Source organism: Lynx rufus, unplaced genomic scaffold (assembly GCF_022079265.1).
Source record: "Lynx rufus isolate CCGP_SWC_20201006 ecotype Redwood Valley unplaced genomic scaffold, mLynRuf1.p SCAF_4, whole genome shotgun sequence".
Taxonomy (NCBI): Eukaryota; Metazoa; Chordata; class Mammalia; order Carnivora; family Felidae; genus Lynx; species Lynx rufus.
The window spans coordinates 157,466,518-157,493,669 of NW_025814856.1; the positions used below are offsets into that span (position 1 = coordinate 157,466,518).

Sequence of the window (27,152 nt, forward strand, 5' to 3'; positions counted from 1 at the left end):
AGGGGGCAATGGGGGGCTATTTACTAGAGAACAATACCTTGCAGAAGGCTGTGCTAAAGAGGTTCCTTGATTTTGGGACTCCCCCGGGTCTGGACTGCAGGGCTCGTGTGGGGTCACACAGGTCCTAGTTTGCAGGGTCTCACTACCTCCTTTCACTGGGACCCAGAGCTAATCACCTCGGAGACCCTTGCGCCAATCACCTTGGCCTCTGCTGAGCCCCCTGTACACATACTCTTTCTAGCCCAGGTCGTACTGCTTCCCGGCAGCAGAGGGCCACACTGGACCCTCCCCCCACAACGTGATCCTGTGTCTAAGGGAGACAACAGCCCCCACACTCTGCAGAAATCTGCCTCTTACTCATCCCATGTAATGAGACCCACACGTGTCTACCACACTGGGCACGTTACAGACATTTTTATATCCGGTCCCTTCTTGACTCTGAAGTGGTTACTATTCCAGTGGTACAGACAAGAAAGCAAAGGCTCAGAGAAGGTTGTTGGCTTATCAGGCACCTCCTCCAGCAGATAGTAAATCTGGACTTGGGCTCCTCGTTAGCCTGGCCCCGAAGCCTGTGCTCTCTCTATCCACCTCACTGTCTCTCCTGCTGCTGCTGGGGTCTGAGACGCTACCTGGCCGTGGGCTCTGCTCTTTCACAGACTTGCGGGCCATTCTCTGCCTCCCTGTGCTTCACGGGGGCTCTGGTCCCTGACCATCTCCCAGCACTGCAGTCACAGAGGTCCTGCATGTGACCTCGGCTCCCGACCTCCCACAACTTCTAAAATGCACCCTGAGCTCTTTACCCTGCAGATGGGAGGGTCTTCCTTCTCTGCCCCGCCTGTATTTCCTTCCTCGGTCTCTCTCCACTCCTCTCCTCTCCTCTCTGTCTCTGCTCCTGTGCTCAGAGATCCTGGTGGCTCCTCCAACACGCCACGGACCTCTCACCTCTAGCTCTGCGTGTTACTGGTCCAGCTGGCTTGATGCCTTCCCGCCTGCCCCCTCGCCTTCTTTAGGAAAGTCATTTCTGACGCCTCCTGCTCCGGGATCCTCCTCCCCCAGCCCCGTGTTGGCCCCGTTGGCCCTGTGGTCTGAGCGAGGAGTCCTCCTCCTCCTCCTGCCACATGCTTACAGCGGTCAGTCCTGCTCCTGCTGCCTAATAATTGCGGTTGTATCTACTTGGCCTTCAACGGTGAGCTCCTTAGGCAAGCAATCTTGTCTTACTCATCCTGGCACATTTAGTGATTACACAACATCTACAATAGAATAGGCACCCAGTGGTTGAATGACTCAAGTATGAGCTGGGACTGGAGGGAAATGTACAGAAGAAAGAAAGCGCCTTCCAGAACAATGGTTCTCCAAGTGCAGACCAGGAGACCGGCGGCACCAGCATCCCCTGGGAATTTAGGAGACATACAAATTCTGGCGCCCCTCCCCCATCTCCTGAGTCAGAAATTCTGCGATGGAGCTTGGCCTCTTGCATTTTTACAAGACTTCCAAGTCCTTGTGACGCACGCTAAAGCGTGAGAACCAATGCAGCAAAGGTATCCCTGGGCCAGTGCTCTCCATGAAAGCAGTAGTCCCTAACATGTTTGCTGACTATATTCAGCCACCATAATAAAGCTTTATGTGTATTATCTGATTCAGATCTCTCAAGAACTCCATAAGGTAGGTGGTATTATTGTTAAAGGGGCTTGGTAACCGGCCCAGGGCCTCACAGACATAAGAGGGCCTGGGGTGGGTGGGAGTCTGGGCAGTCTGGCTCCAGGAGGCGGGCTTCCTTGAGGGGTGGAGGCCTCAGTGTCCTGCAGTGGCCCCAGCAGAGCCCTAGAACTTAGGGAGGGCTGGGTGTCAGTGCCAGCTGTCACTTCATTATGTATGACTTGGGGCGACTCATTTAGCCTCTTCAGATTTCAGTTTCATCTGAGGAAATCAGGAGACACATTTGGGGTTTAGATGAATCTAGAACTCACTTGAAAAGTTTCAAGAATTACACACATGTGAGATGCAATTTGTTTATCTGCTTCCCACATCTCAGCCTTGAGAAAGGCAGGCAGGTAACCCAGTTTCCCGCTGGGGGCAGGGGGTGGGGTGGGGGTTGGGGGGGGGTCCCCTCCAGCACGAACCACATTCTTCTCACGCCCTCAAGTGGCCACGCTGAGATGGCAAGGACTTCCGTCTAAAATAAATAAGGACAGCCTGCCCCCTGCTGCCCAAGATGATGAATGACCCCACTGGACACCTGCCTAACCAGCTAAACTCCTCTCACAGCGGGGGGGGGGAGCTTTGGGACACCTTGGCGACTCAGTCGGTTAAGCAAGTGTTGGACTCTTGATTTCAGCTCAGGTCGCTTCTTACGGTTTGTGAGATCAAACTCTGCGTCAGGATCTGCACTGACAGAGCAGAGCCCGCTTAAGATTCCCTGTCTCCCTCTCTGTTCCTTCCCCGCTGGCTCACACTGTCTCTTATTCTCTCAAAAATAATAAATAAACCTTAAAAAAAAAAAAAACTTCACGGGCATTTACGCACACTGACAGTGTGACTGAGTAGCAAACGGGGGGCAAACTCCATCAGGATTGGAAGTAGGCAGAGTGGTATTCTTTGTAAGGCCGGTCTGGTGGAGAGTCCCCAGCTAAATGGCCGAAAGGAAACTTACCTAGAGGGTATATTACTGATATGCAATAAGGCAGGACAATGGAAATAGATCAAAATAAATCGTTACATCCACGAAAGAGATCCTCAGTGTGGGAAAGGAATAAAGAAGGAAGCTTGTCACTTTCCACTCGATAAAGGCCATCCGTGACCTTTTATTCAGGTTAGTGGCAGAGTGTTGTGAGATCCAGCACTGTTCGTGAGTAAAAAGCACAGACTGTCTTTTCCTTTTTTCCCTAAATTCTCAGAGCCACACTATTGTACCCAGCTTGTGACACCACCAGATAGCACTCTGACGTTCTTCATGGCTCGCACCTGTGCTTTTCCTGGTCAGGGGACAAGCAGTGCATCCCAAGCGCCGTGCTGAAATGGAAATACCCGGGGTAATTTTGTGCTTGATTGTTTATTTAAATACATAATAACTCCAATACTAGAGATTTTTAACACAACGTATCCTAAGGACTACTGAGAAATATGCATTTTTCACAAGTTTCCTGAGTGATTGGGGACCCAGTATGTCAAGTCAGGACCATAACATATCTTCTTAGGTAAACTGATCTTCTTTGGAGAAAATGAGTTTGTAAATTACACAAGTAGGTTTCTTTTTTAAGTAGCACATTTCAAAATATTACCTAAAGCAATGTTTTTTTTTGTATTTTCTTTAAATTTTTAAAGTTTTATTTTATTTTTTTATTTTTTTAAAATTTTTTTTTAACATTTATTTATTTTTGAGACAGAGAGAGACAGCATGAATGGGGGGAGGGCCAGAGAGAGAGGGAGACACAGAATCTGAAGCAGGCTCCAGGCTCTGAGCTGTCAGCACAGAGCCTGATGCAGGGCTCGAACTCACGGACCGTGAGATCGTGACCTGAGCAAAGTCGGACGCTCAACCGACTGAGCCACCCAGGCGCCCCTAAAGTTTTATTTTAAATAGATCATATAGCCACCTGGCTCAAAAACTGAAACAATACAATAAAGTTGAGACTGAAAAATGTTACTTTTGGTCATTCTTAGTAGGCAGTTACTTTGATCAGTTTCTTTTGTATCATTCTGGTGTATCTTTACGCAGAACCAAGCAAGCAGTTCTTATTCCCCTCCTTTGCGGGACAAAAGGCAATGTACAGCAATGCTAATCTGCAGCTTGCTTTTTTTCCACTTAACAATACATCTTAGAGAGCTTTCTGTAGTATCATGAAACATTTGTATTTTTTTTTTTTTAGCATCGAGCAATATTCCATTTTGTGGATGTATCACAGATCATTTATCCAGTCCCTTCCTGATGGGCACTGGACTTTCCCCAATCTCTTTGCTACCCCCAGATAACGCAAATATTTTACAAACATTTTTTATTTGTCTGCAAGGATAACTACAGGATAAATGCCCAGATGTGAGATGTCCAGGTGAAAAAGTAAATGCATTTGTAGCTTTCATAGATATTTCCAAACTGGTCCCCACTTAGATGGGTATCCTTTTACGTGTAGAAATGCATATCCCACGACGCACAAGCTAATAGAATGTCTTCCCTAATTCAACTTTGTCAGTCACATTGGTGAACAAAGATATTTCAATGCAGCTTTTTCTTTGCAAGATTTTTTTCCTACGGTGAAGCACCATTTGCGTTACTTTTTCTCTGAACCATCTGTTCTTTGCCATTTTTATTGTGCTGCTGGATTATTTTCTTACTGATTTCTAGGAGTTCATTATATACTGGGGAGATCAGCCCTCATGAGGAAGATTGCAAATGTTCTCCCCATATTGTCATTTCTCTTTGGATTCTGCATTTATTTTTCCACGGAAGTGTGTCATCGTTAAGGAGTGAAGTTTGTCTTTTTTTTTTTTTTCTTCCAGATTTTAATAGTTTGAAACTTCACAGTTTGAAAGGCAATAAAAGGAAACACCATCGAGTGAAATAAGATCCAGGCCACTCAACTGGAGGTTGAATTTCAAGGTCTTCTTGTGCAGGAAAGTAAAACATCTACCAGCAACTTAAATGTGTCTGCCCCTCGGGGATAAAAAGGAGAAGGCTATGTCCATGACTGCATTTGAGTGTTCCTGTGACTTTATGCATCTGACTATTCACTTCCATGTCCCCAACTCCCTTTTCCTAACCTGACGTCTGAAGTCCACAAGAAGGGGGGCTGATGCACACAGGAGCCCTCCCATGTCCAAACCCACTTGAAAATATGCTGGAACTCTCAGCTGTTATTTTGTCTCTACCTAGGGACCCCTACACGCCCCTGTCCTCCACCCCATCCCTGCAGTGTAGCTCAAGGTCACTTCCCCTCCAGACCACCCTAGAGGTTCGGAGTTGGGCCAAAGGGTCTGAGTATTGCGGGATCCCATTCCCGGATGAAAGGTGTGGCCTCTGAGTGACAGAGCCACAGGCAGGCCTGAGGCTGAAAGGGGGCTGCTGCTTCTTGCTGGGTTGGGGGGTGGGGAGGGTGGGTCCCCACAGTGACGACATCTTGCAGAGGGGTGGAAACCAGGGAAAACCAGCCCCTGCAGCAGCCAGCCTTGCAAAGACACACAGCTCTGAGAAGCCAAGAACATCCTGAAGGAAGGGCATGGGGGTGGGGAGGAGCCCCTCCCCGGCCCGGTCTGCACCCCTGCCACCGCCTCGCACCAGGGGGAGTGATGTCACTGACCTGCCCTCCAATGCCCTTGAAGGAGCAGCTGCTTTGGTGGTTTCTCCCAAGCTCTGATGGGCAGAACCATGGGAGGGGTCGTTTTTTGTACAAAGCTGTAACATTGTGGGGACAGGGGGGGCCACGGTGATTCAACTCTACGGGAAAGCTTTACAAAAACCTTTCTGCCTTTCCCAACCCACAGTCTCTCCACTTTTGTCCTGGGTCACCGGCCTGAGGGTGGTTCAGGTCAGAACGCCTCTGCCTCACCCCTGTTCACCTGTCAAGCCAAGACCATGGATAAGGACAGGCTTGGATCGGGACTGAATCTTCCAGGCAGAGAGCCCAGGTGCGAGAAGAATGTCTCAGTGGCCCCTCGGGTGAAGGACTCGGGAGACTCCTTCACTCCAAGCCCCACAGAACCAAGAACAAGGTCAGTGGGAAGGTGCATGGGAGGTGACCCATTCCACAGAGGAAGAAGCCAGAGATATCCCCGCTCTCCGTGGATATGGTCACTGGCTCTAGGACCCTGCCTTTCTCTCCAGATCCATGTCCTTTTAATGGACCCTCAGAAAAAAATCAAGAAAGTAGTGTGGGACCCTCTGGATACACTCTGGCCATGCTCTGTGGCCCCAGGAGTCAGAGTTGAAAATGTTCTATGCAATATCGGTAAAACACAGGCGGGGATTTCTGACCCCAGCATCCTCAGACACCAACTACAGCCCCCATTTCTTTCCACGCCTCAAATTTGTTTGCCTCCTGGCCTGGAGTCACTGTGTGAACACTGAAGTTTTCTTTGGAGCAGGCACCAGGCTCACAGTTATAGGTAAGCTAGACTCTGGGTCTTTCCAAGCCCCTCATAGGGGAAGCAGGTCCAAAATGGCAGGTCCATTTTAGAGTGGCCATATTCTGATGTGCTATGATTATACCTTCGGCCCAGGGACCAAGCTGACAGTCGTCGGTAAGGCGGTGGGGACTCCGGGCAGGGCATGACCGGGAGGATTCTATCCCAGAAAGTGTGGGAGGGAAGGGATCACCCAGCCCCTGGGTCCTGGGCAAGGAGATGTCATGCGCGCATCTGGGAACCAGTACCTGGGAGGGTCCCGGTCAGGGTAAATCCACGCAGCCACCGATGGTCCTCTGTAAACTCAGAGCTGAGCCTCGGTGGTTCCGGCAGAGGAGGGAGAGGAGATAGCACTGCCCCCTCTGAATAGTTACCTGCCAGAGAAAACCTAGAGAGAGCCCAGAAGGCAATCAATGAGCCCTGATACGGGCCCACCTTCCTCACTGACTGGAACTCTCTGCAGGGGTTTCATATCTTCCCTTGCTCTGGATTTCACAGGAGGCCACGCTGTCTCCTTTTTTCTGACTGTCCATGCATGGGGATATGCACAGGGATATGCAAAGTAGGGCTGGTGTCTCTGTGAGCGAAGAGATCCACGAACACCCCGATCTGTCCCTGAATCCCAGCTGAGCTCAGCAGACAAGGGGAGGTTCTGAAGCAGATCTGAGAGGCTGTGCTATGGCGAGACCCTCTATTTTGGGGAAGGGAGCCGGCTCACTGTTGTAGGTAAGCTCGTCGAGGCTGGAGGGCTGGGAACCTACAAGGAGGGGCAGGGCTCCAGATGGAGCCTCTGTTCTGGGGGCTTAGCTTAAAGCACATTTTTATCAGAAAGATCTGAATTCTTGCCTTGAGGCGATCGGGAGGGGACGGCCTCCATCCCTGGTAATTTCACAGACTGGCCATGCCAAGTCTGGGTTCCCGTGCTGGGAGGCAAGTAGTCTCGTCTTGGGGTCACCGTGTCCATCTCCCATCTCCTTGGAGCGCACCCCATCATGGCCACGGTAGATGGGAAGCCTCTAGCCTTAGAGCTAGCTTCGTCCTGCTGTTTTCCCCCCTCGTCCAGAAAAGAGAGGGACACGGGAGAAAGGGGTGGGGGTCACATGGCCACATTGGTCCCCTGACATTTCAGGCCATACGCGTGCCCCCTCTCCCCCTCCCAGTGCCAAAATTCTGCTACGGAAAGGGAGAAGAGAGCAGGCAGGTACACTTGGGAAGGGCAGGAATTGGACGCAGGTGGGCAGTTTTCCTACCAGCCTGCAGTGTTGTGTAACAATGACAATTTTTCACAAGTGGAGCCAAGCTCTCTGTCTTGGGGAAGCAAGCGGCCTCCCTGGGGGGGGTAGTGTGTTGGAAAAGTACAGTCCCAGAAGGACTCCGGAGACAGGGTGGGGACGGGGGCACAGCGGGAAAAGGCGCAGAGAGTGTGGGGAACAGAGTAGGTGCTAGAGCCCCCAGAAGTTTGGGTGGATGCTAGCTTCTGGAAGGAAAGGCCCCAGAGCAGCAATTCTGGGTTTGTCACACTCTTGCTGTGCTGTGGAGCAACCAGGCACAGTACTTGGGAGACAGGACTCAACTCTGTCTCAGGTAAGGAGCAGGACCAGGGTGGGAGAGCTGTGGTCCCTGGGACCCGGGGCCCCGTCTCTCCCCACGGCTGGTTGTCAGGGGTCAGGTAAACTCTCTTTTCCTGGGGACCTTCTCCGGGGAGCTGTGGCTGCCATTGCTCTTGGTGTGGCTCACCTGGACCCTCTACTTGTCCTCCCTGGGTCTTCAGTCCTTGATGTGACCTCCTCGCTCTTTCCTCGGTTCATCCTTCCTTCTCATGTGTGTGCCTCTTCCCACCCTGAGCCTTCTCCTCTTTCCCCATCATATGCCTGGACCTTTCTCCAGGTCTCCTCTGGTCCAGAGCCACGCACCCAGGCGGAGAAGGTGGCAGAGCCCGTTCCCTGGGAGCTAGGACCTGCCCTCTGGCAGGAGACCCCCGCCCCAGGTTTTACCACAGCTCCCTGCAGCTGTGCTCCTATAACTTACCCCTCCACTTTGGGATGGGCACCAGGCTCACTGTGACAGGTTGGGAGCCACGCTCCGGGCGGGGGGTGCCCATGCGTGACCCATCAGTCCAGGAAGGAGACGAGGGTGACAGACAGAAGTCCGAGCCACCCCCTCCCTCCGGGAGTTTCTCTGGCTGCTCTGCTGTGCTTGTCTCAGACCCTCAGGGGTAGACTTGGTCTTGGGGGCTTTGTGTTTTCTTGCTGTTTTCTCATTCTCCGGGCCGCCTTCTTTCACTCTCTTCTTTTTCAGGGGTGTGTTGTTTTACTTTCCCTTCTTTATCTGAGTCAGATCTTCTCCATCTTCCCTCCTGAGCTAACTCCAGTCCTTCATGGTTGACTCCATTTGGGTGAATGGGTCTGTTTTCTATGTTCAAATCCTTCTAACACCGTCCACCTGCTCAGAACTCCACCCTTGCCTTCCCTGTCCTCCTTCTCCATCTCCACCAGTCTCCAAAGACCCATGTGTGTCTTCCTGAAGGGATCTAGGGCTTTGGAGGCACAGGGGGTGGTGTGTAGACTGGCGAAGCTGGGGTTTAAGGGACATTTCTGAGCCCCGGGGACAGAAGGCACGTCGCAGTGTCATGAAAGCTGCAAGGGGTGTCTGAGGGACATAGTGCTTGGCAGGATCCGAGGAGATAGGTGTGAATAAACTTTCTGATGCAACTGGAAACTTAGGCCACCTTAGTAACAGATAAGGTACAAAGAAGAGAAAAGAGGCTGAGGCCCCATTTTCCAAACCTCAGGACCCGTGCTGGGATGGTAGGGTAAGGGGCCCACCACAAAACGCTAACACACCATTGGCATGCTCTGGAGGAGGGGGGCAGGTGGAGGGGAGGGCAGGGATGGGATGAGTCTGGGCTGGGAACAGAGACAAGGCGGGAAGAACGGGAGAGTTGGTCCTACCAGATTGGTTGGCTCGAGCAGACTCTGTCCTGCAGAGACAGAGGCACATGCCGGTGAGTGTAATAAGTAGAAAGTACAAATTACTGAGGTTCGAAATGCCTGGGCTCAAGGGATAGTTGGCAGGGGCGGGGGAGGGGGCGGGGGGAGGTTGAACAATCAGAAAGTGGAAATCTCAGAATCTCTGAGATCTATAAAATGGGGGTGATAGCGCCAGCCTCTGGGGGTGTTAAGTTGTTAGGGACTAACTTCTATGGACACCTTTATAAAAGGCTCACCTCATCGTGATAATCCTTTCTGCTCCTGGCGCTCATCATCACGTGTCAGAGTTTGGCCTTTTTCCAACCTCTGTCTCAATTTTCCCATTAGAAACATTTTTCAAATTTGGATAAAGTGGAAACATCCGTGTTCCCCACATTTCCGCTCCAAAAAAATCGTTCCTCTGGTCAATATAGAGCCATAGATGGCAGAGTCCATTCTGGTTTAAAAAAAAAAAAAAAGGAAGCTTAATAGATGGATGTGTTTTCTTTTATCCCTGTGTGTCTGTACATGAGGTCATGGCTTCCAACAACTCCAGAAATTCTCCCCTATCTGTCAGGCATGTAAAAGGGCCCAGGACTTTACAACATGAATTCTCAGATGAAATGGCCCTTGGACTTTGGAATTTGTTCATACCCAGCAAGGTTTTGCTGCTTTTAAAAATGTGAAGCTTGGCTGTGAACTAGGATTTCCAAAGCTGGCAGGGAGGCTTGCTGGGCATTGGAAGGAAAAAAGGGTTCAATCCATGAGCAATATCTTTCATGGGATTATAGCCAACCCGGGCAAGCTAGCACATACCCCATGTGCCCCAGTATAAGTGCAGCAAATGTGGAGCATCTGATAATAGCCAGAGACTTCATGTCTCCTCAAAGCAGGTTCTATGCTAAAGAAAGAAAGCAAGAGAAAAGGGAAGGAAGAAAAGGAAAAAAAGTGAGTTGGGAAAAGAAGCATTTAGGAAAAAGTATAGTCAGACGCAACAGGACAGTGAGTCTTCTAGACAACAAAGGCTAATTCTAGTACCTGCTCCCCCTCCCTAAACGGACACTCAACACCTTGTACAAGAGAACAATGACAATTAGGAAAAGTCAGTTCGGTTTCCAGGATGATGTTGCTAGCGAGAGAACCCTCTGCCTCACAATCCGGTCTCATTCAGCTCTACTAAAGCTGCTTTTCCATCTAAAACAAGAGACAGTCACACGGCGAAGGGGACTTTGAATGGGGAAGAAAAAGAGACACATATACTCTTTTGATAGATATGGAACAAGGCCTTGTTTAAGAGACTCTGCAAAGACAGCCAAGAGAATCAGGACCCATTGCTACCTTAGCCCAGAGAGTCTAAGTGTGTGCGTCCATGGAGGAACCCAGAAAAAAAATCGCGAAGTTGTGGGAGAATAACAACAGAGGACAGTGACCCCCAAACACACAGGACCTACAACTCCATAATTTTGCTTTAGGATGACCCCATTTCCAGCTCTCTCTGTCTCTGTCTCTCTCTGTCTCTCTCTGTCTCCCTCTCCATCACACACGCGCGCACACACACACACACACACACACACACACACAGTGTTTCCAAACCCAGACAGCTCTCAGACCAGGCCTGGCCCCAACCCCTCTTCCCTTGCAGAGGACCTGAAAAAGGTGAGCCCTCCCAAGGTCACAGTGTTTGAACCATCAGAAGCAGAGATCTCCCGGACCCTGAAGGCCACACTCGTGTGCCTGGCCACAGGCTTCTACCCCGACCACGTGGAGCTGAGCTGGTGGGTGAACGGGAAGGAGGTGCGCGACGGGGTCAGCACGGACCCTGAGCCCTACAAGGAACAGTCCGGCGCGAATGTCTCCAGCTACTGTCTGAGCAGCCGGCTGAGGGTCTCCGCCACCTTCTGGCACAACCCTCGGAACCACTTCCGCTGCCAGGTCCAGTTCTACGGGCTCGGGAAGGATGACCAGTGGGACTACCCCGAGGCCAAACCCGTCACCCAGAACGTCAGTGCCGACACCTGGGGCAGAGCAGGTGAGCGGGGGGCCGGGGGGATGGGCAGGGGGTGAGCTGGGGCACAGAAAGGGGGGTCCAGGCGGGCAGGAGACCAGAAAGACTGGATGCAGAAAACGGGGGGTGGGTGGGGTGGGGCAGAGCGGGAAGACCAAAGCCCCCTCTGAGGGTGAGCGGGCCCCTCGGGCTCATTGCCCCCCCATCCCCCTCCCCCCCGCATCCTCAGCCCCGCAGGGCCTTGCCGCTGGGGCCCCTCTGTGTCCCAGCCCGTGGGGCTCAGCTCCGAGCGGGGTGCCCCCACCCCGTGCCACCACGTTCCACGGGTTTCAGGGATGACGAGGCTGCGCTGGCTCAGCACAGGAGGGACCGTCCAGCCTGAGAGCGGGCTGGTCTGAGCCTGGGAGTCCGTGCCCACCTGCGAGGCGGACTCCGCCTGTCATGTCAGTGACCTTCGTGTCGTTCTTAACTGGAGTACAGTTGACAGGTGACACCGGGCTAGTTTCAGGTGTGCCCGACTTAGCAGCTCTTCCTCTGCCTTAGGAGGTGGGGTCTCTCATCCATTTCCCTCCCCCTTTTCTCTTGCAGACTGTGGCTTCACTTCAGGTGAGTGACCCTCTCCCCCTCTTCCTCTCTGCCTCCCTGGCACCAGAGCTGGGGCACCCCTGGACCCTGGGGGCGAGGGGGAGCCAGGGGCGCTGGCTCCCAGGGAGCTCTGTGCTGTCCCTTCCCGCCCACAGCGTCCTACCAGCAGGGGGTCCTGTCGGCCACCATCCTCTATGAGATCCTGCTGGGGAAGGCCACCCTATATGCCTTGCTGGTCAGCATCCTCGTGGTGATGGCCAAGGTACGGAGGCGGGCAGGACGGGGCGGGCAGGCTGGAGGGAGAGGGTAGAACCTGGAATGTGAGGGGACCGCAGAGCCCGACCCGGGCCTGATATTTCCTGCGTCTCAAAGAAATTATAAGGTGGCTGCCAGACTGGGGAGAACGTTACAGGATGCGGCACCAGAGGATGGGGAGAGCCAGCGGCTGTACCCCAAGTCGGGCGCAGAGTCAGGTTCTCCTACTGTTCGTGGCCCCTGGGACCCTGACAATGCCCTCTCTTCCTCAGATCAAGAGAAAGGATTCCTGAGGCCAGCTCGGAGGAGGAGTCCTGAGCTTCCAGTCGGCCATTGCCCCAATATGGATCCTCCTTTTCCCACTTAGAGCCAGTGCTTCTGAAGAGCTGTTTTCATCCCTCTGCTCACCCCAGTAGCTACCCCTTATGTGCATGCACACGCGGTCGCTCACGACTCAACTTGCCCTAAGCCGGGGGGCCTCACGTGACGAAATTGACTGAATCAATAAAAATGGCCTGTTCTGGCTTGACTCTGCCTTGTGAGTGTCGGGATATCTCTTCGGCCCATCTCTGACTTCCCATGTGACTCGCGTCAGGAGAGAGACCACAGGTATTCGAGGAAAGTGAGGGACCCAACCTGTGGTCGGCAATCCTCCTCCCTTGCCAGGAGAACTTTAGTAAATGTGAATGGTAGTGATGAGATGAAAAGAGGCTTACTCGGGAACAGCCCAGAAAAATGGTGACGTTTCCTACAGGAACTTCGTGTCCCCCCTGGACAAAGGTGTTCTGAGAAAGAGCCCACGCCCACAGGCGTGTCCACCGGCAACTGGTCAGGTAGCCCCGGCTAACGCAGCTTGCTTTCACACATATCGGCCAGCTCCCTTTCCGCCCTCTCCCTGAGGACATGACCGTCTTCACTTGACAAGCAAGCTTCCCGGCCACGAAGAGAACACGCTGACTTGGAGATGTATTCTCAGTAGCAGAGGGGTGTGAAAATGTCCCCTGATCCCTCCCGAGAGGGTAGAAAATAAAGGCCCCTAAAACCAAGAATCGGCCCTATTGCTATTTCTAGAAATCCTTTAAGAGCTGTTGGTGGTCTCATTGTCACCATGGTGACGCGGCCCACTGTCCTGAGGATGGCACAGGGGACCCGGCAGTGGTCCTCTGCCTCCTTGCTCCACGCATACCTCACTCGTCTCCCCCTGCATCCCTGAGCCACGTGCTCTCGGACTGTTTTGCCCTCCTTTACCTGGAGTGACCTAGTACTCTGACTCCTACTTATTCTTAAAGCTTTAGCTCCAACATCTGCCCCCCAAGAAGCCTTCTCAGGAGCTTCCTTGCCCCTTACTCCCTGAGGGTGGCCCACATGCATCCTATACTTGGCTACCATAGTGCACATGCCTTCATGAGACACATGCCACACTTGAAGGGCACTGCCCCTTCACCTTTTCAAGTGTCCCCGTCTGACACTCGGCTCCTTGAGAACAAGGACATGTTCTATTACAGTGTCCCTGGGATATGGCGTAGCACTTTGGTTCAGTGTGAGTACACAACAAACGATCTTTGAGTAAGTGAGTGCATAAAGGAGTGGGCCCCAAGTGACCCAGTTCAGGAGAAGACATCACCATAAGGCCTGTCTGAAGTAGCCACGCTCACAGGACTGTGACATACAGCCTTCTCTCTGTGTTGCAACACATGAGGTACTCAGATGTGTGTGTGCACATATACAACACACACACACACACACACGCATGTACATACAATTATATATACATATATATGAGACAACAAAGACCTCTTAAAGGATTTCTAGAAATAGCGATAGGGCTGATACTTGGTTTTAGGGACCTTTAGTATCTACAACACATATAATATATATTGTATATATATATATATGCTGATATGTATGAATGCACTAACTAATGGTGCACTAATAGTGCAAAGGCACTAACTCACTCATTAAGCCCATATCACTGCAATGTTCTGCTATTAACCCCCAAGAAAGTAAAGATATCCAAGTCACTTCCCTGACCATGAGGGGGGAACTCATGTATAGGAAGCGTTGAAATACAAAGTGATGCTTTGAAATGGCAACGTGAGCTGTCTGCTAAAATGCAGCCAGAGGCTAGCTCTTGGTTTCCCACTGGGACCATCAGGGAGGAGTCTGAGAAGGTGGCAAACCCCTCAGAGAAGAGTCGGCCTGATCGTCCGCATGGGTGGGTGGTGGTGGGCAGTCAGAGGCATGAACCAGAGCCGAAACAACAGGGCCAGGTGCTCGTGGGTGCTTAGCCAGAGGTGAGGTTCAGGGAATGCAGGGAAAAGACGTTAGGGAGGTCGGTGCAGGCTCATCTGAGGGCAGGCTCGGGTCCTTGCAAACAGCACGAGGCCTGGCACATAGTAGGTGCTCGTGTTGCGTGTGGAATACACGAAGGACGAGGAGCTTGGACTTTGTGCAGGGAGCACCGGGGGTTACAGAGGTTTCCCAGCTGTCTGTCCCCATGCCACAAGCTGCCATCACCTGTTCTGTGGATTCCACTCCTGGCTCCTCCCACCAGCCTCACTATAAATGCCAGTCTGTGCAGGTGGGCACGGTGAGTCCCAGAGGGGAGACCCGGCGACATAGGTCTCCTCAGAGTGGTGTGTGCCTCCGTGAAGGGGCCTCTCTGCCCCACCAGCCCTCTGCCACCTGTGCTTCCTGTCTCTGCCCGGTGGTTGGGGGAGGGGGCCAGAGGGAAGGAAATATTTTTGTATCGCGCTGTAACATTGTGGGGGTGGGAGTAGCACACAATGATTCAGGTAGAGGAGGTGCTTTTACAAAAAGCTCTCCCTCAGCAGATATCCCCACCCAGCCCAGGGAACACTCCTGGATGGGGCGTGGCTGGGAGAGGTCTCTGGAGCTGGTCCCTGACGGGCGCTTGCGTGAACCTGGACTCAGGGAACGCCTCTGTGTCTCCCTGTTGCAGACAGCTTCCCAGGAAGTGTCAAAGTGGGATCATCACACAGCACTTCTCACAAACCTCGCCCTTGACAGAGTATTTGCACATGCGTTACTTGTGAAGAACTCACAACAACACCGTGGGAGAGATGTTATCCCATTTTTCAGATGAAGGAACTAAGGCCAGAGAGGTTGCAGGCCCTATAAGTACTAAGAGAGGGGGGTCTAGCCTGGAACACTTCCCAACTCCAGCCCAAACCACCCTTCACCAATCCCCATTCATTTTCCACCTCCACTGTTTTGTCCCCAAGCCAAGCTGATTCTCCTCTGCAAATTGGCCATGACCTCCTGCAGTATGCAGGTTACTATGTCAGGCTAGTTCCGTAAGTGGGGAGAGAGAAGCCCGGGAAGGAGAAGAGCGCGCCCTCAGCTCGTGCCAAGGGAAGTAGGAAGAAGCAGAAATTTTTGGCAGCCCCTGCCCACTGTGCTACAATGATGAGCAGCACTTTGGGCCAGGGACCCGGCTCACTGTCCTAGGTAAGAGAGCTCCAGGTGGGAGGGAGGGTGCGTTGCCCAGCCTGGACACCTCCCCCACCGACCCTGGCTCTCAAGGAGTGGGTGCTGGCCCCTCCTGGGCCCTAGTCCGGGAAGGCAGGTTTGAGTCTGGGTTCCCAAGGCCGTGCAAACACCGGGCAGCTGTATTTTGGGGCTGGTTCCAAGCTGATCGTGCTGGGTAAGGACCGAGCGCTCCGCGGGGTGGGATGGAGAGGTGGGCAGCTGCCCGGCTCCGTTTGGGGGTCCCGCTCAGAGGCGGGGCTCAGCGCCAGGGCCGGGACTCCCGGGGTCCGGGTGCCGGGCGCGCAAGGGAGCCGGGCTGGCGGGAGAGGGCAGCGCCGGGTTTTTGTCCTGGGGCTCTGGGCCGTGAGCACAGAAACTCAGTATTTCGGCACAGGTACCCGGCTGACCGTGCTAGGTAAGCGGGGGTGCCCGGCGGGCGCCGGGGAACGCGACGGGGCCGGGGAGGGGGGGCGGGCCTGTTTTTGTGCCGCGCCCGGGGGCTGTGAGCCAAAATCCTCTGCACTTCGGCCCCGGAACCCGGCTGTCGGTGCTAGGTGAGCGCGGCGGGGGGCGGCCGGGTGCGCGGCAGGGGGGGCCGGGGCTGTGCAGCCTCCGCCCCGACCTTCGGCCGGCAGCCGGCTGACCGTCCTGGGTGAGTGGTCGCGGGGTCGGGAGGGAAGGCGGCGGGTCCCGGGGCCGGTCCCGCCTGCGCACCACCTGGGCACCCCCTGGGCACCCGCTGGGCGCCCGCCGGGCTCCCCGCGCCGGCCCGGGCTGCGAGGCGGGGTGGGCGCTGCTGGGTTTGCGTGCGGGGCTGGACCTCTGTGCTCCTACGAGCGCTATTTCGGCCCCGGCACCAGGCTCACCGTCTTAGGTAAGGTTGGGGAGTCTGCTCCCCCCCCCGCCCCCGGCGTCCCCGTCCCAGCCCCTCTGTCCCCGTGGAAGGGGCGGGTGGGCCGGGGCGCGCTGTCCATCTGCGGGGTCAGCCCTGCAAGGGGGGCGAGGACCGGGTCCTCCCGCGCCACGAGCCAGGCGGAGGGCAAAGGGGGCTTTAGGTCTCTTTTCCTGCTCCGGAGGTACTTAGGGCCAGGGTGAGTGGGGGACGGGAGGGTTGATTAGGACTCAGGGCCACGGGATTAGAGGACCAGACAGAGAAGGGAAACCCCGGGCTGGGGGAGGCGCAGGTGTAGCTGCTACGCAGAGCTGGGAGCCGGAGGGGGGTGGGGGGGGGAAAGCGGGGCCAGCAAGGGATGGCGGGCACCCAGCCTAGCCGGCTCCTGGGAGCGGTCGATGGAGGGAGGCCGCTGGACGGAGGAGGAAAGGGATGAAAAGCGGGAGAGGAAGAGAGAGGCCAGAAAAATAGTGAAGGAAGGCATCAAACAAGCAGGGTTCCCTGATTTACTGTTCAGCATTTAAAATTAGATTTAACGCCCTGCCTTTCTCTCCTAAGCGGGAGGCCCCTGAGGTGTGCTTACAGCACCAGTCCTGCCTTGGGCTGGACTGGAACCTCAGCCCTGGGGGGTGCATTCACTCCCCAAGCCCCCGCCATGTCTCCCTCTGCCCCCACCCCCACCCCAGCCTGAAATCTCAGACCTCACACCAAGTTCAACAGCCCAGGTGGGCAGGAGTTCATTTGTCCCAAACATACATTGAAATGCAGACTTGGTGTTTGTGGGTTGAGAAAACTTCCCAGGGGGATCCCAAGCTCCTAGATCTGGAAAGCACCTGGATGGAACATCCCCTGGTGCTGAGAATGTTGAGGCCACAGAGGGGAAGAAACTCATAAGACTGGTACAGGAACCTGGACTATTTTGATGACAGCAGGCACTATTTGGAGTTAGACTGTCATTAAGCTGGAGCCGGTGGGGCTTGGCTAAACTTTGTCCCGGGGAAAGGCCAGATTCCTGCAATCAGCAGGGGTGAGGAAAAGACCAGGCTTTAGAGCCAGAGAAAACTGGGTCCCAATCCCTGGCTCACTAGTGAGCGGGTGACCTTGGGCGGATGAATCTGTGTGAAGCTGGGTCCCCTCTACAATGTCATCACCAATACCTACCACTTACTATTGCTGTGCAGATGCCATAGGACCCTGTATGTCAAGTACTCGGCAATGGCGGATTGTTATCATTCAGCCCTTCTCTTCCCCTAGGTGGTCCCTGGGGGGTGAGGGCAGAGGGTGAGCCCAGTGCCAGAGGAGGGACAGGATTTGACCTGTGGATAATGGAGAGGAGGGCTGGCTATATGTGAGCGGTGGACTGGGAACAAGAAAGAAACTTCACAAATCTGCCTGAGGCTAGTCCAACCCACAGAGCGGATACAAACAGAGGCTCACTGGTACCAAACTTACACCCACCTAGGCAAGCTCACCCACACCCCGCAGGGACTCACAAACATGGAAGGATAAAGTGACCCGGCCTCACAAGGAGCTGTGTAGACAGTGCCCTAGAGTGCCGTCCAGGTCCTGTTTGTCCTGCCAGTAAACATCACACGTGGCTCAAAGGACATCATTAATTTTGCAGGAAGGACTGAGTGTTTGCCAATGAAGGCGTCAGAGGGGTGCCCCAGGAAAGCTGGTACAATTCCAGAGCCAGGGTCTTTGCAACAAGACTGAAGACGCCAGGCTGAGCAGGGAGGTTGATGGAGCCGGGCAGTATAGCTATTAGTTAGCCTGTTAGCACTTCAGGCTGGGTCAGCCAGGAAAAACCTAGGGACATAGGGGCAGTTAGCAAGTAGACGTTTGCAGGGAGAGGAAGCTGACAGGTTGGGAGGCCAGATCAGCTCAAAAGGAAGATGCCAGGCTCTTGTTAAGAATTTCAAGACGGTGACAGCAGCCGGGAAGCCAAGAGTGGGGCCTTTGTAAACGTGGGGTCCTGAACACGGGTCACACACCCATGAGGCTGGCCCTGGAAGTTAGGTCACAGCCCTAGAAATGTGAAGCGTCCCCTAGAAGAACATTTTCTCCATCTTCCAAGCTAAACTAGATTCTCATAAGAATGAGATTTTGCATTTTAACAGAATTGCCAAGAAACACACGAAAAAATCAGCAGAAAGCAAAGGAGTGGGATACAATGAATGGACAGCAGGCCCAGGAGAAGTGAGCCAGGCTGATGAGAAGGTGGCCTGGGCCTTTACCCACGACTCTGCAGAGGAGACGCTCAGGACAAAACTTGTCTCAAAGCAACTGCTAGGAAGAATTTGCTCTGAGGATCTCAGATGCTTATTTAGGGAGCTGACTGGTAGAAAAAAAAGGATAACATTTGGAAGCAAAAGAGCAAAGAAGGTTGAGGAATCCTTGAATTTGACATAAGGAGACATTGCTCTCCGTCTGAGCTTAGGAAACTTGGGGGGTACCCGAAGGCAGACGAATGGCCAGGATGACCTCATGAACCGCAAAAAAAAAAAAAAAAAGGCAGAAACTCTCACATTCTCATGAGCACACCATAAAACAAAAGTGTACCCTCACACAGGTGCACGACCCTATGCCATCTGTATATTGTCATCTGAAGAAAATCCCCAGCCCCCAAATGCCCTCCTTATCCCCAGTTCCCCATTACACCTGAGCCTCTTAGATTCAGATGCAATTCACCGGCTCAGGACGGGAGCCTTCTGAATGTTTACATCACGTAAACCCCCCAGCCCCTCTGGAGAGTCCGTGTCCTAATCCTCCCTTCACAAGAAGGAAGAATGATGCAGGGAAATTAAGACATCATCCCAAAGTCACAGTGGTGGGCAACGTCAAGTTTTAGGATTTGGATCCTATTATTCTGATTCCAATCCTGTGCTCGCTCCCCTGAAATAACTACTACATAATATGGTGAAATGTAGACAGGTGAGCTTTTACTGATGGAGAAGAAATCAAATAACATTAATGAAGGGACATTACTCAAAATGTCTGTAGGGTAACTACAAAGGACAGGAAAGGCAGGAGAACAATGACAGAGGAATGGGACAGTGACCCCCAAACACACAGGACCTACAACCCCATTTTTGCTTTAGGATGACCCCATTTCCAGCTCTCTCTGTCTCTGTCTCGCTCTGTCTCTCTCTGTCTCCCTCTCCATCACACGCGCGCGCACACACACACACACACACACAGTGTTTCCAAACCCAGACAGCTCTCAGACCAGGCCTGGCCCCAACCCCTCTTCCCTTGCAGAGGACCTGAAAAAGGTGAGCCCTCCCAAGGTCACAGTGTTTGAACCATCAGAAGCAGAGATCTCCCGGACCCTGAAGGCCACACTCGTGTGCCTGGCCACAGGCTTCTACCCCGACCACGTGGAGCTGAGCTGGTGGGTGAACGGGAAGGAGGTGCGCGACGGGGTCAGCACGGACCCTGAGCCCTACAAGGAACAGTCCGGCGCGAATGTCTCCAGCTACTGTCTGAGCAGCCGGCTGAGGGTCTCCGCCACCTTCTGGCACAACCCTCGGAACCACTTCCGCTGCCAGGTCCAGTTCTACGGGCTCGGGAAGGATGACCAGTGGGACTACCCTGAGGCCAAACCCGTCACCCAGAACGTCAGTGCCGACACCTGGGGCAGAGCAGGTGAGCGGGGGGCCGGGGGGATGGGCAGGGGGTGAGCTGGGGCACAGAAAGGGGGGTCCAGGCGGGCAGGAGACCAGAAAGACTGGATGCAGAAAACGGGGGGTGGGTGGGGTGGGGCAGAGCGGGAAGACCAAAGCCCACTCTGAGGGTGAGCGGGCCCCTCGGGCTCATTGCCCCCCCATCCCCCTCCCCCCCGCATCCTCAGCCCCGCAGGGCCTTGCCGCTGGGGCCCCTCTGTGTCCCAGCCCGTGGGGCTCAGCTCCGAGCGGGGTGCCCCCACCCCGTGCCACCACGTTCCACGGGTTTCAGGGATGACGAGGCTGGACCGTCCAGCCTGAGAGTGGGCTGGTCTGAGCCTGGGAGTCCGTGCCCACCTGCGAGGCGGACTCCGCCTGTCATGTCAGTGACCTTCGTGTCGTTCTTAACTGGAGTACAGTTGACAGGTGACACCGGGTTAGTTTCAGGTGTGCCCGACTTAGCAGCTCTTCCTCTGCCTTAGGAGGTGGGGTCTCTCATCCATTTCCCTCCCCCTTTTCTCTTGCAGACTGTGGCTTCACTTCAGGTGAGTGACCCTCTCCCCCTCTTCCTCTCTGCCTCCCTGGCACCAGAGCTGGGGCACCCCTGGACCCTGGGGGCGAGGGGGAGCCAGGGGCGCTGGCTCCCAGGGAGCTCTGTGCTGTCCCTTCCCGCCCACAGCGTCCTACCAGCAGGGGGTCCTGTCGGCCACCATCCTCTATGAGATCCTGCTGGGGAAGGCCACCCTATATGCCTTGCTGGTCAGCGTCCTCGTGGTGATGGCCAAGGTACGGAGGCGGGCAGGACGGGGCGGGCAGGCTGGAGGGAGAGGGTAGAACCTGGAATGTGAGGGGACCGCAGAGCCCGACCCGGGCCTGATATTTCCTGCGTCTCAAAGAAATTATAAGGTGGCTGCCAGACTGGGGAGAACGTTACAGGATGCGGCACCAGAGGATGGGGAGAGCCAGCGGCTGTACCCCAAGTCGGGCGCAGAGTCAGGTTCTCCTACTGTTCGTGGCCCCTGGGACCCTGACAATGCCCTCTCTTCCTCAGATCAAGAGAAAGGATTCCTGAGGCCAGCTCCAAAAGCGTATCCTGAGTTCATAATCCTCACCCCGGATTCTCCTTTACATGCTTCCAGCCCGTGTTTCTAAAAGCGTGATTCTCTCTCCACCTCTTACCTCCTTCCTGCCGGGTTATCTGTCCCTTCGCCCCACTTCCCTGTGGATTGAGCTCCTCAGCCCTGACACTGAAAGAGACTAAACAATAAAAAGCGTCGTGCCAGGCCTGGCTGTGTCTCAGAAGTGTCTGTGAAGTCCTGCCCTCCAAAGACCTAGCGAAGGCACCAGCCCTCTGGCACATGAAACCACTGACCCTTCTTCCTAAGCGATGCTGCTTCCTCCCGTTCATCCTGAGGGAGGATGGGCTCCCTGATCCACACCAGCCATTCCAGGCTCCCGGTGTGTGGGGTTGGTCTGCAGGGTAAGGGGCTGGGCACAAGAGAGCCCTAACCCCACCTTGGCATGGGGCACAGGGCAGGGCAACCTGTGTGTTGGAATGCTTGGTCATTTCTCAATTCGAGACTCAAGTTTTATTTATTATGCATTTAGGTTTTATCCACGTCTGTTCTTAATGCCTCCTTCAGACCTAGCTCCAGTCTGCCTATCTAGAAGAATCCCGAAGAAGGCACAGAGTTGAAACCCCTGATAAGTGAAGTCCAGAGATCGCACAGAAGTGGGGCATGTGGAGGCAGGCCCTGGGGGGGGGGGGGAGGGAGGTGGGGTCCGGTAGGGGCTGAGGTGTGACACCTGAGTGACCTTTCGCTCGGTGGGATGGAGAGCAGGCCACCCCAAATGCAGCCCGTCAAGCACATCCGCCTGGGCAGAGACAGTTATCTTCCTGGGGTAAACTCTGGGTTCACAAGCAAATCACAGTCACTGTGGTAGAACATTGCATCAGGGGAAGGGAGGGATGCACCAGGGGAAAGAAGGCACAGACTGGTGAGAGAGACCGGAGATAAGCTGGCTTAGGCAGAAAGTCAGGGGTGAGAAGGAAGTCTGAAAGCTGAGAAAGATTGAGGAAGGTGGCATCCCTTTTTGGTAGCCTGCTTGGTTCCAGACTTGGGGCTGGACGAGGCACAAGGGTGCCCCAGTTCATCCCCACGGTGACCCTAGAAACAGGTGTCATTCTCCCTACTCCACTGGTAAGGGAGCCACCGTTCGCAGATCAAATGGCCGGTAAGCCGGGAAACTGCGGCACATTCTTTTGAAGATGGAAATTCAGGAAGCTCTTTCCAAGTAGTGGCCAGAGGGGTGTGACTGTCCCCGGGTGACGTTGGAGTAGCTGCCCCCAACCTCCAGCCCAGGACCCACAGTAACAGAGTAAAGGGACCTTGATCCCTGGGTGTATTTGTTCCTTAGCATTGCAGTAATAAAGAACCACAAACTTGATGGTTTTAACAGTAGAAATTTATTCTCTCACTGTTCTGGAGGCCAGAAGGCCAAAACCAACGCGTGGGCAGTGCCGCATCCCTTTTTAGAAGCTCCAGGGGGAGAATCTTCTCTGCTTCTTCCCACCTCTGGCATTCTTGGTGGCCCTTGGCTGTGACAGCATCCTTCCAACTTTAGGCCTGTCTGCACATCACCTTCTTCCCATGTTCTTGGGCCTGGATTTTCCCCTTATTTTTTCCTATTACAACACGAGTCGTTGGATTTAGGACACACCCTGAATTCAGAAGGATTTTATCCCAAGATGAAAAGTTTACATCTGCAAAGACCTTGTTTACAAATTGGGTCACATTCTGGGGTTCTGGGTGGGCATGAATTCTGGGGGGACGCTATTCATCCCACTGCACTGAGTGTCTAGGAACCGGGGAGAGAACTAAGGGTTCTCTAGACCCAGCTCACACAGGCCGGGAAAGGACATGGCCCAGGGCGAGGGTGACCCTGGGAATGCCTCACACGCCTGCAATTTCCCATCAGTTGTAATTATTTCTAGATTTCTCAAACAGCAGCAGTTTTTTAGTTGTTGTTCATTTGTTTTTATAATGACTAAGAAGCCCCCAAATGGGGGGGTTTAGGTCCTAGACCAGTACCTACAAGAGCAGCACCTCCCATACTTTAGACAGGCATGGCTCTTCCTCAAAAGGTGGGCCAGGGACAGTAGGCACAGAAGGGACAAGAACGTGCCTCAGAGAGAGGAGGGTGTTGTGTGGGCCAGAGGGGGTGGCCGGGGACAGGGCATCGAGGACAGGCATTTGTGGGCACAGAGAAGTGAGGGGGACTGAGCAAGAGCAGGACAGAGATGGAGGGGAGGTGGGAAGAGGAGACCCCCCCCACAGGAAATGGGGCCTGCAGGCTTGGTGATCTCATAGGGGGCCTGCTGAGCAGGGGCACTGGCAGCTGGGAGGATGTGGGCGGAGGTGAGGACCCAAGGAATGTCCTCTGGAGGATGAATGAGCCTCTACCTGCCCTCTCCAGGAGACGTAATAGAGATGGAGAAAGTTACAAATGTCATCTAGTCCCCACCCCACAGCACGCTTGACCCAAGGAGAGCCTCCTTCCCCAATCTTTCCAGCTGCTTCGTTGTCTCCCTCAGACAACACACCCAGCTCCCCAGTATTCAACTCCCAGCACTAGGAAGTTAACTTCTTCTGCCTCTGTCCCTCTCTCTGGTTTCTAAGTAGGTCTTTCGGAACCAATACTGGGCATCCCATCCATCCTTCCCCAGGTGAAACTGAGCAAAGACAGGTTAGATGTAAGGCAATCCTAACATTTATTGCATGAACGGGGACACTACTGAGAGCGAGAGACGGGATTCTGGGACAAAGGAGGTGAATAAGGATTGTCCCGGCAAAGTAGGATATGTGGCCTTTCCAATTAAAGGGGCTCCCAAGTGGGGTGCCTGGTGGCTCAGTCGGTTAAGCATCCGACTTTGGCTCAGGTCATGATCTCGTGGTCTGTGAGTTTGAGCCCTGCGTCGGGCTCTGTGCTGACAGCTCAGAGCCTGGAGCCTGCTTCAGATTGTGTCTCCCTCTCTCTCTGTCCCTCCCCAGCTTGTGTTCTCTCTTTTGCAAAAATAAATCATTTTTTAAATTTTTTAAAAAATAAAAATAAAGGGGCCCCCAAAGAGTTTCTGGGTTCAGAGTTATCCCTGTAATGGGACAGCACTGAAGCAACTCATCATTGGCCCAGGCCTGTCTGCCTGTTCCAACTCAAGGTTCACTTAAACTTCATCCCATTGAAGAAACCTGTGGGCAGAAGGTAATCGAGGGACAAACTCCACAAGTGAGACCAGTACAGGGGCAAAACATGCTTACTGAATGAAGAAACTTAGAAGCAAAACATCTCTAGGAGGATGTCTAGGGCCCCCAAGTTCTCACCATCGCTGGGACACAGCCGGACCCGTCATGGGCAGCTCCCCAGGAGAAGAACCTCAACCCTGTGACCTTTAGAGATTTACTTAGAAATTAAGAGGGAAAAGGGAGCATCCAACTGGTCATGTAATCAGAAGAACATCCTGGTGGGGGATGAGATTCCTATGGAGAAGGGCTGCTCAAGACACTGTCACTTGCCCAGAAGAATTTTTCTATCAGCACAAGTATCCGTCAAAGACCCACACACCTTCCTACTGCATGGTTCATGGCCAAGCTACACAGGCTGGGCAACGGGGATGGGGGAAGAAGGTGCTGGGACCATCCAAGAGACAAAGATGTTTTTTCTCTCTTAAGTAAATAACTAGGGAGGAGGGAGGGGGGAGAAGAAAGAGAATAGGATTGTAGAACAAGGTGGGGGGAATATCCTGATAGATACTAATATATCCATTTCCTGCCATAAGACATTTCCTTATTTTTCTTCTTCCATAGGGACCCAGGGAAGGGCAGCCTGACTGATCTCAGCCCCTAACAGTCAGTGTGACACACAGCCCTAAATGTCCTATGTAGGAGGAGCATTCGTGAGATCATGGATGTGAGAATGGAGGACTGGTACTTGAGCCCTCTCTTGAAACTATACGTGTACCACAAAAACACGCTCATGCCTACACATATTTTCATTTAGGGGTGCTAGCAGATGCTGGTGGAGATCACAAATGGCTACAACACCCATATCAATTCTCAGCATGACGCCTGACATATGGATGGATTGCTCTTCTGCTCACCCACTGACCTCTTCTCAAACTTTCATCACCCGGTTCACTTTTGCCCCGTCCATGGAAATTACTCTATGCCCGTATAAGACACAGAGCCTGGAAGGCCATCAAGCCTGGACAACAATTTTAATTATGGTTCATTCCCATTGCTTGTGGCAGACTCCCATAGTTACCAGAAGGGTGACTGCTTGGCCTTGATAACCCCATAATCTGAGATGTTAACCAAACAAAATGTTTCCTGCCTCAGTCCACAGTTGGATATCCTCCCCTCCCATCTTGGAGACTTTCTTCTCTCGAGCTGTGTTTATGGAGCTGAGGTCCCCGGGTTCCTTAACATAATATACCTATCTGTTTCTCTTTAGGGTTTACTGTGACAGCACCGAACAATGTCCTGAATCATGTCCTTCCAACAGAGGACATAGTCTCTGCTCACCACATGCCCACAGTCCCAATTACATTGGGACTCTCCTCCATTTCCACCCACTATCTTTACTTTTTTGTACTTCACTCCTAATAGGGTTCCCTCCTTGGGAAACATGGGGTCCCAGAGATCAGTGAGTGGATCTGTATGTCAACAAGAAGGACCTGAAAATGAGCCCACGGCTGTGACTATCTCCCCAGGATAGTGTCATCAGCCAGCTCTAATTTATCTCAGCTGTCCTCCGTGAGTATGAAGTGTGGTCTTCACAGGAGACTGAACCCCAGGGCCCTACTGCTTCCCGATCAAACTCATTGACATAAAGAAGTGGTTTTTAAGATAGTAGCTTGAGGGTGGTCCTGGGCATGACCACTCCTGCCCAAGTCCTGGGCCACTCCAGCGATTCCAGCTCGGTCCTCTGGAACCCTCACTCCCACGGTAAGACTTCTTCTTGACCGGGGCGGGGAATAATATACACTCTGGGTGGTAAGGAAGCATGCATTGCAGTCTTGCACCCCCCCAGTTATGCTTGACCTGTCCTGGAAACAGAGAACCGCCCATCTGAGCAGGCCATTTCATCACTGGGTGGCTCTCATGAAGAATTCTATCCTGTTTGCATATCCATCCATCCCATTGTAGCGCCCCTCGTTGGCCATCATGGTGCTCCCATGAGAACACTTCCTGTGACAGCTAGCAAGCCCACCCCAGCTGAGTCCACACGTCTGTGAGAGAATGAGCAGAACCCTTAAAAGCTTGAGCGTGCAGCGGAGGGAAAGCATACAGCAGAGAGAGGAGAACAGGATGACAACAAAGAATATAGACTTTTAAGCCAAAGACACCGAGGTTCCAGCCTCAGCTCTGCTCTTATCAGCTATACGATCACGTTGGACACTCAGCTTCCCTTCCTATAAAATGGGCTGAATCCCAACCCTGACTTCATAAGGTGGCTTCATCTTATTAACGCACACGCTATGCAACGCACAGGATGTTTTCCTCAGGTGGCTCAGTTTGGAGCACTTCCGACTCTCCCCAGCCCAGCCACCCTCTTCTGAAAACATTTATGTTTGTTTTTACCCTCCCACTTTTCTAAAAGCCTGGTGCTCGGCCCGGAAGGCAGCACCAGGTGGGCTCTGACCTACATAGGGGAGAGAGAGAGAGCTCTGCCTCCTCAGTTTCGATGCCGTCCACACTGGGTCCGTTAGAGCAATGTTCAACATCCTGTACCCGCTCGCAGAGCTCACTTTTGACTCAGACCCTGGGTCTTTCTCACAGGTCTTGCAAATGAGCCATATGCTGCTTTCCTGTGTGCAGACCTTTGCTCTTCTCTTTCTGGGGCAGGGGGGTGGGCGGAGGAGGGGAAACAGGAAGACTTGTTTCATTTTATCGCAGTTCGTCAGCTCATCTCTCCAACCGGTCTAGTTTCTGAGGAATCTAAAGCTGTGGTCATCGTATTCACCCCTCCCTCCAACTGCCACTCAGGTCTGACCGTTGCGCCTTTCTCGTCCTTACACAAGTGGCTCATGACGTTCATAGCGAGATCACAGCTCAGTATGGAGCCCACGTTCCTCTGAGCTTCGTCTGAGATCCAGGAGCTGCTCTGACACAGAGCAT

The 27,152-nt window shown here is 53.5% G+C and overlaps 2 gene segments (V, D, J or C); both read left to right on the top strand.

Annotated features, from left to right (window-relative positions):
- LOC124523595 (T cell receptor beta constant 2-like) overlaps positions 1 to 12,463 on the top strand; it is a 196,792-nt gene extending 184,329 nt beyond the window's left edge. Inside the window, 4 exon segments of the C gene segment in view lie at positions 10,726 to 11,112; positions 11,677 to 11,694; positions 11,829 to 11,935; positions 12,201 to 12,463. Coding sequence covers positions 10,726 to 11,112; positions 11,677 to 11,694; positions 11,829 to 11,935; positions 12,201 to 12,221 — 533 coding nt within the window.
- Positions 12,464 to 14,425: 1,962 nt separating this feature from the next.
- LOC124523490 (T cell receptor beta constant 2-like) lies at positions 14,426 to 21,263 on the top strand. The segment is given in 7 exon segments: positions 14,426 to 14,518; positions 14,891 to 14,913; positions 16,056 to 16,294; positions 19,574 to 19,960; positions 20,505 to 20,522; positions 20,657 to 20,763; positions 21,029 to 21,263. Coding segments are annotated over 7 exon segments (888 nt in total).
- Positions 21,264 to 27,152: the final 5,889 nt, after the last annotated feature.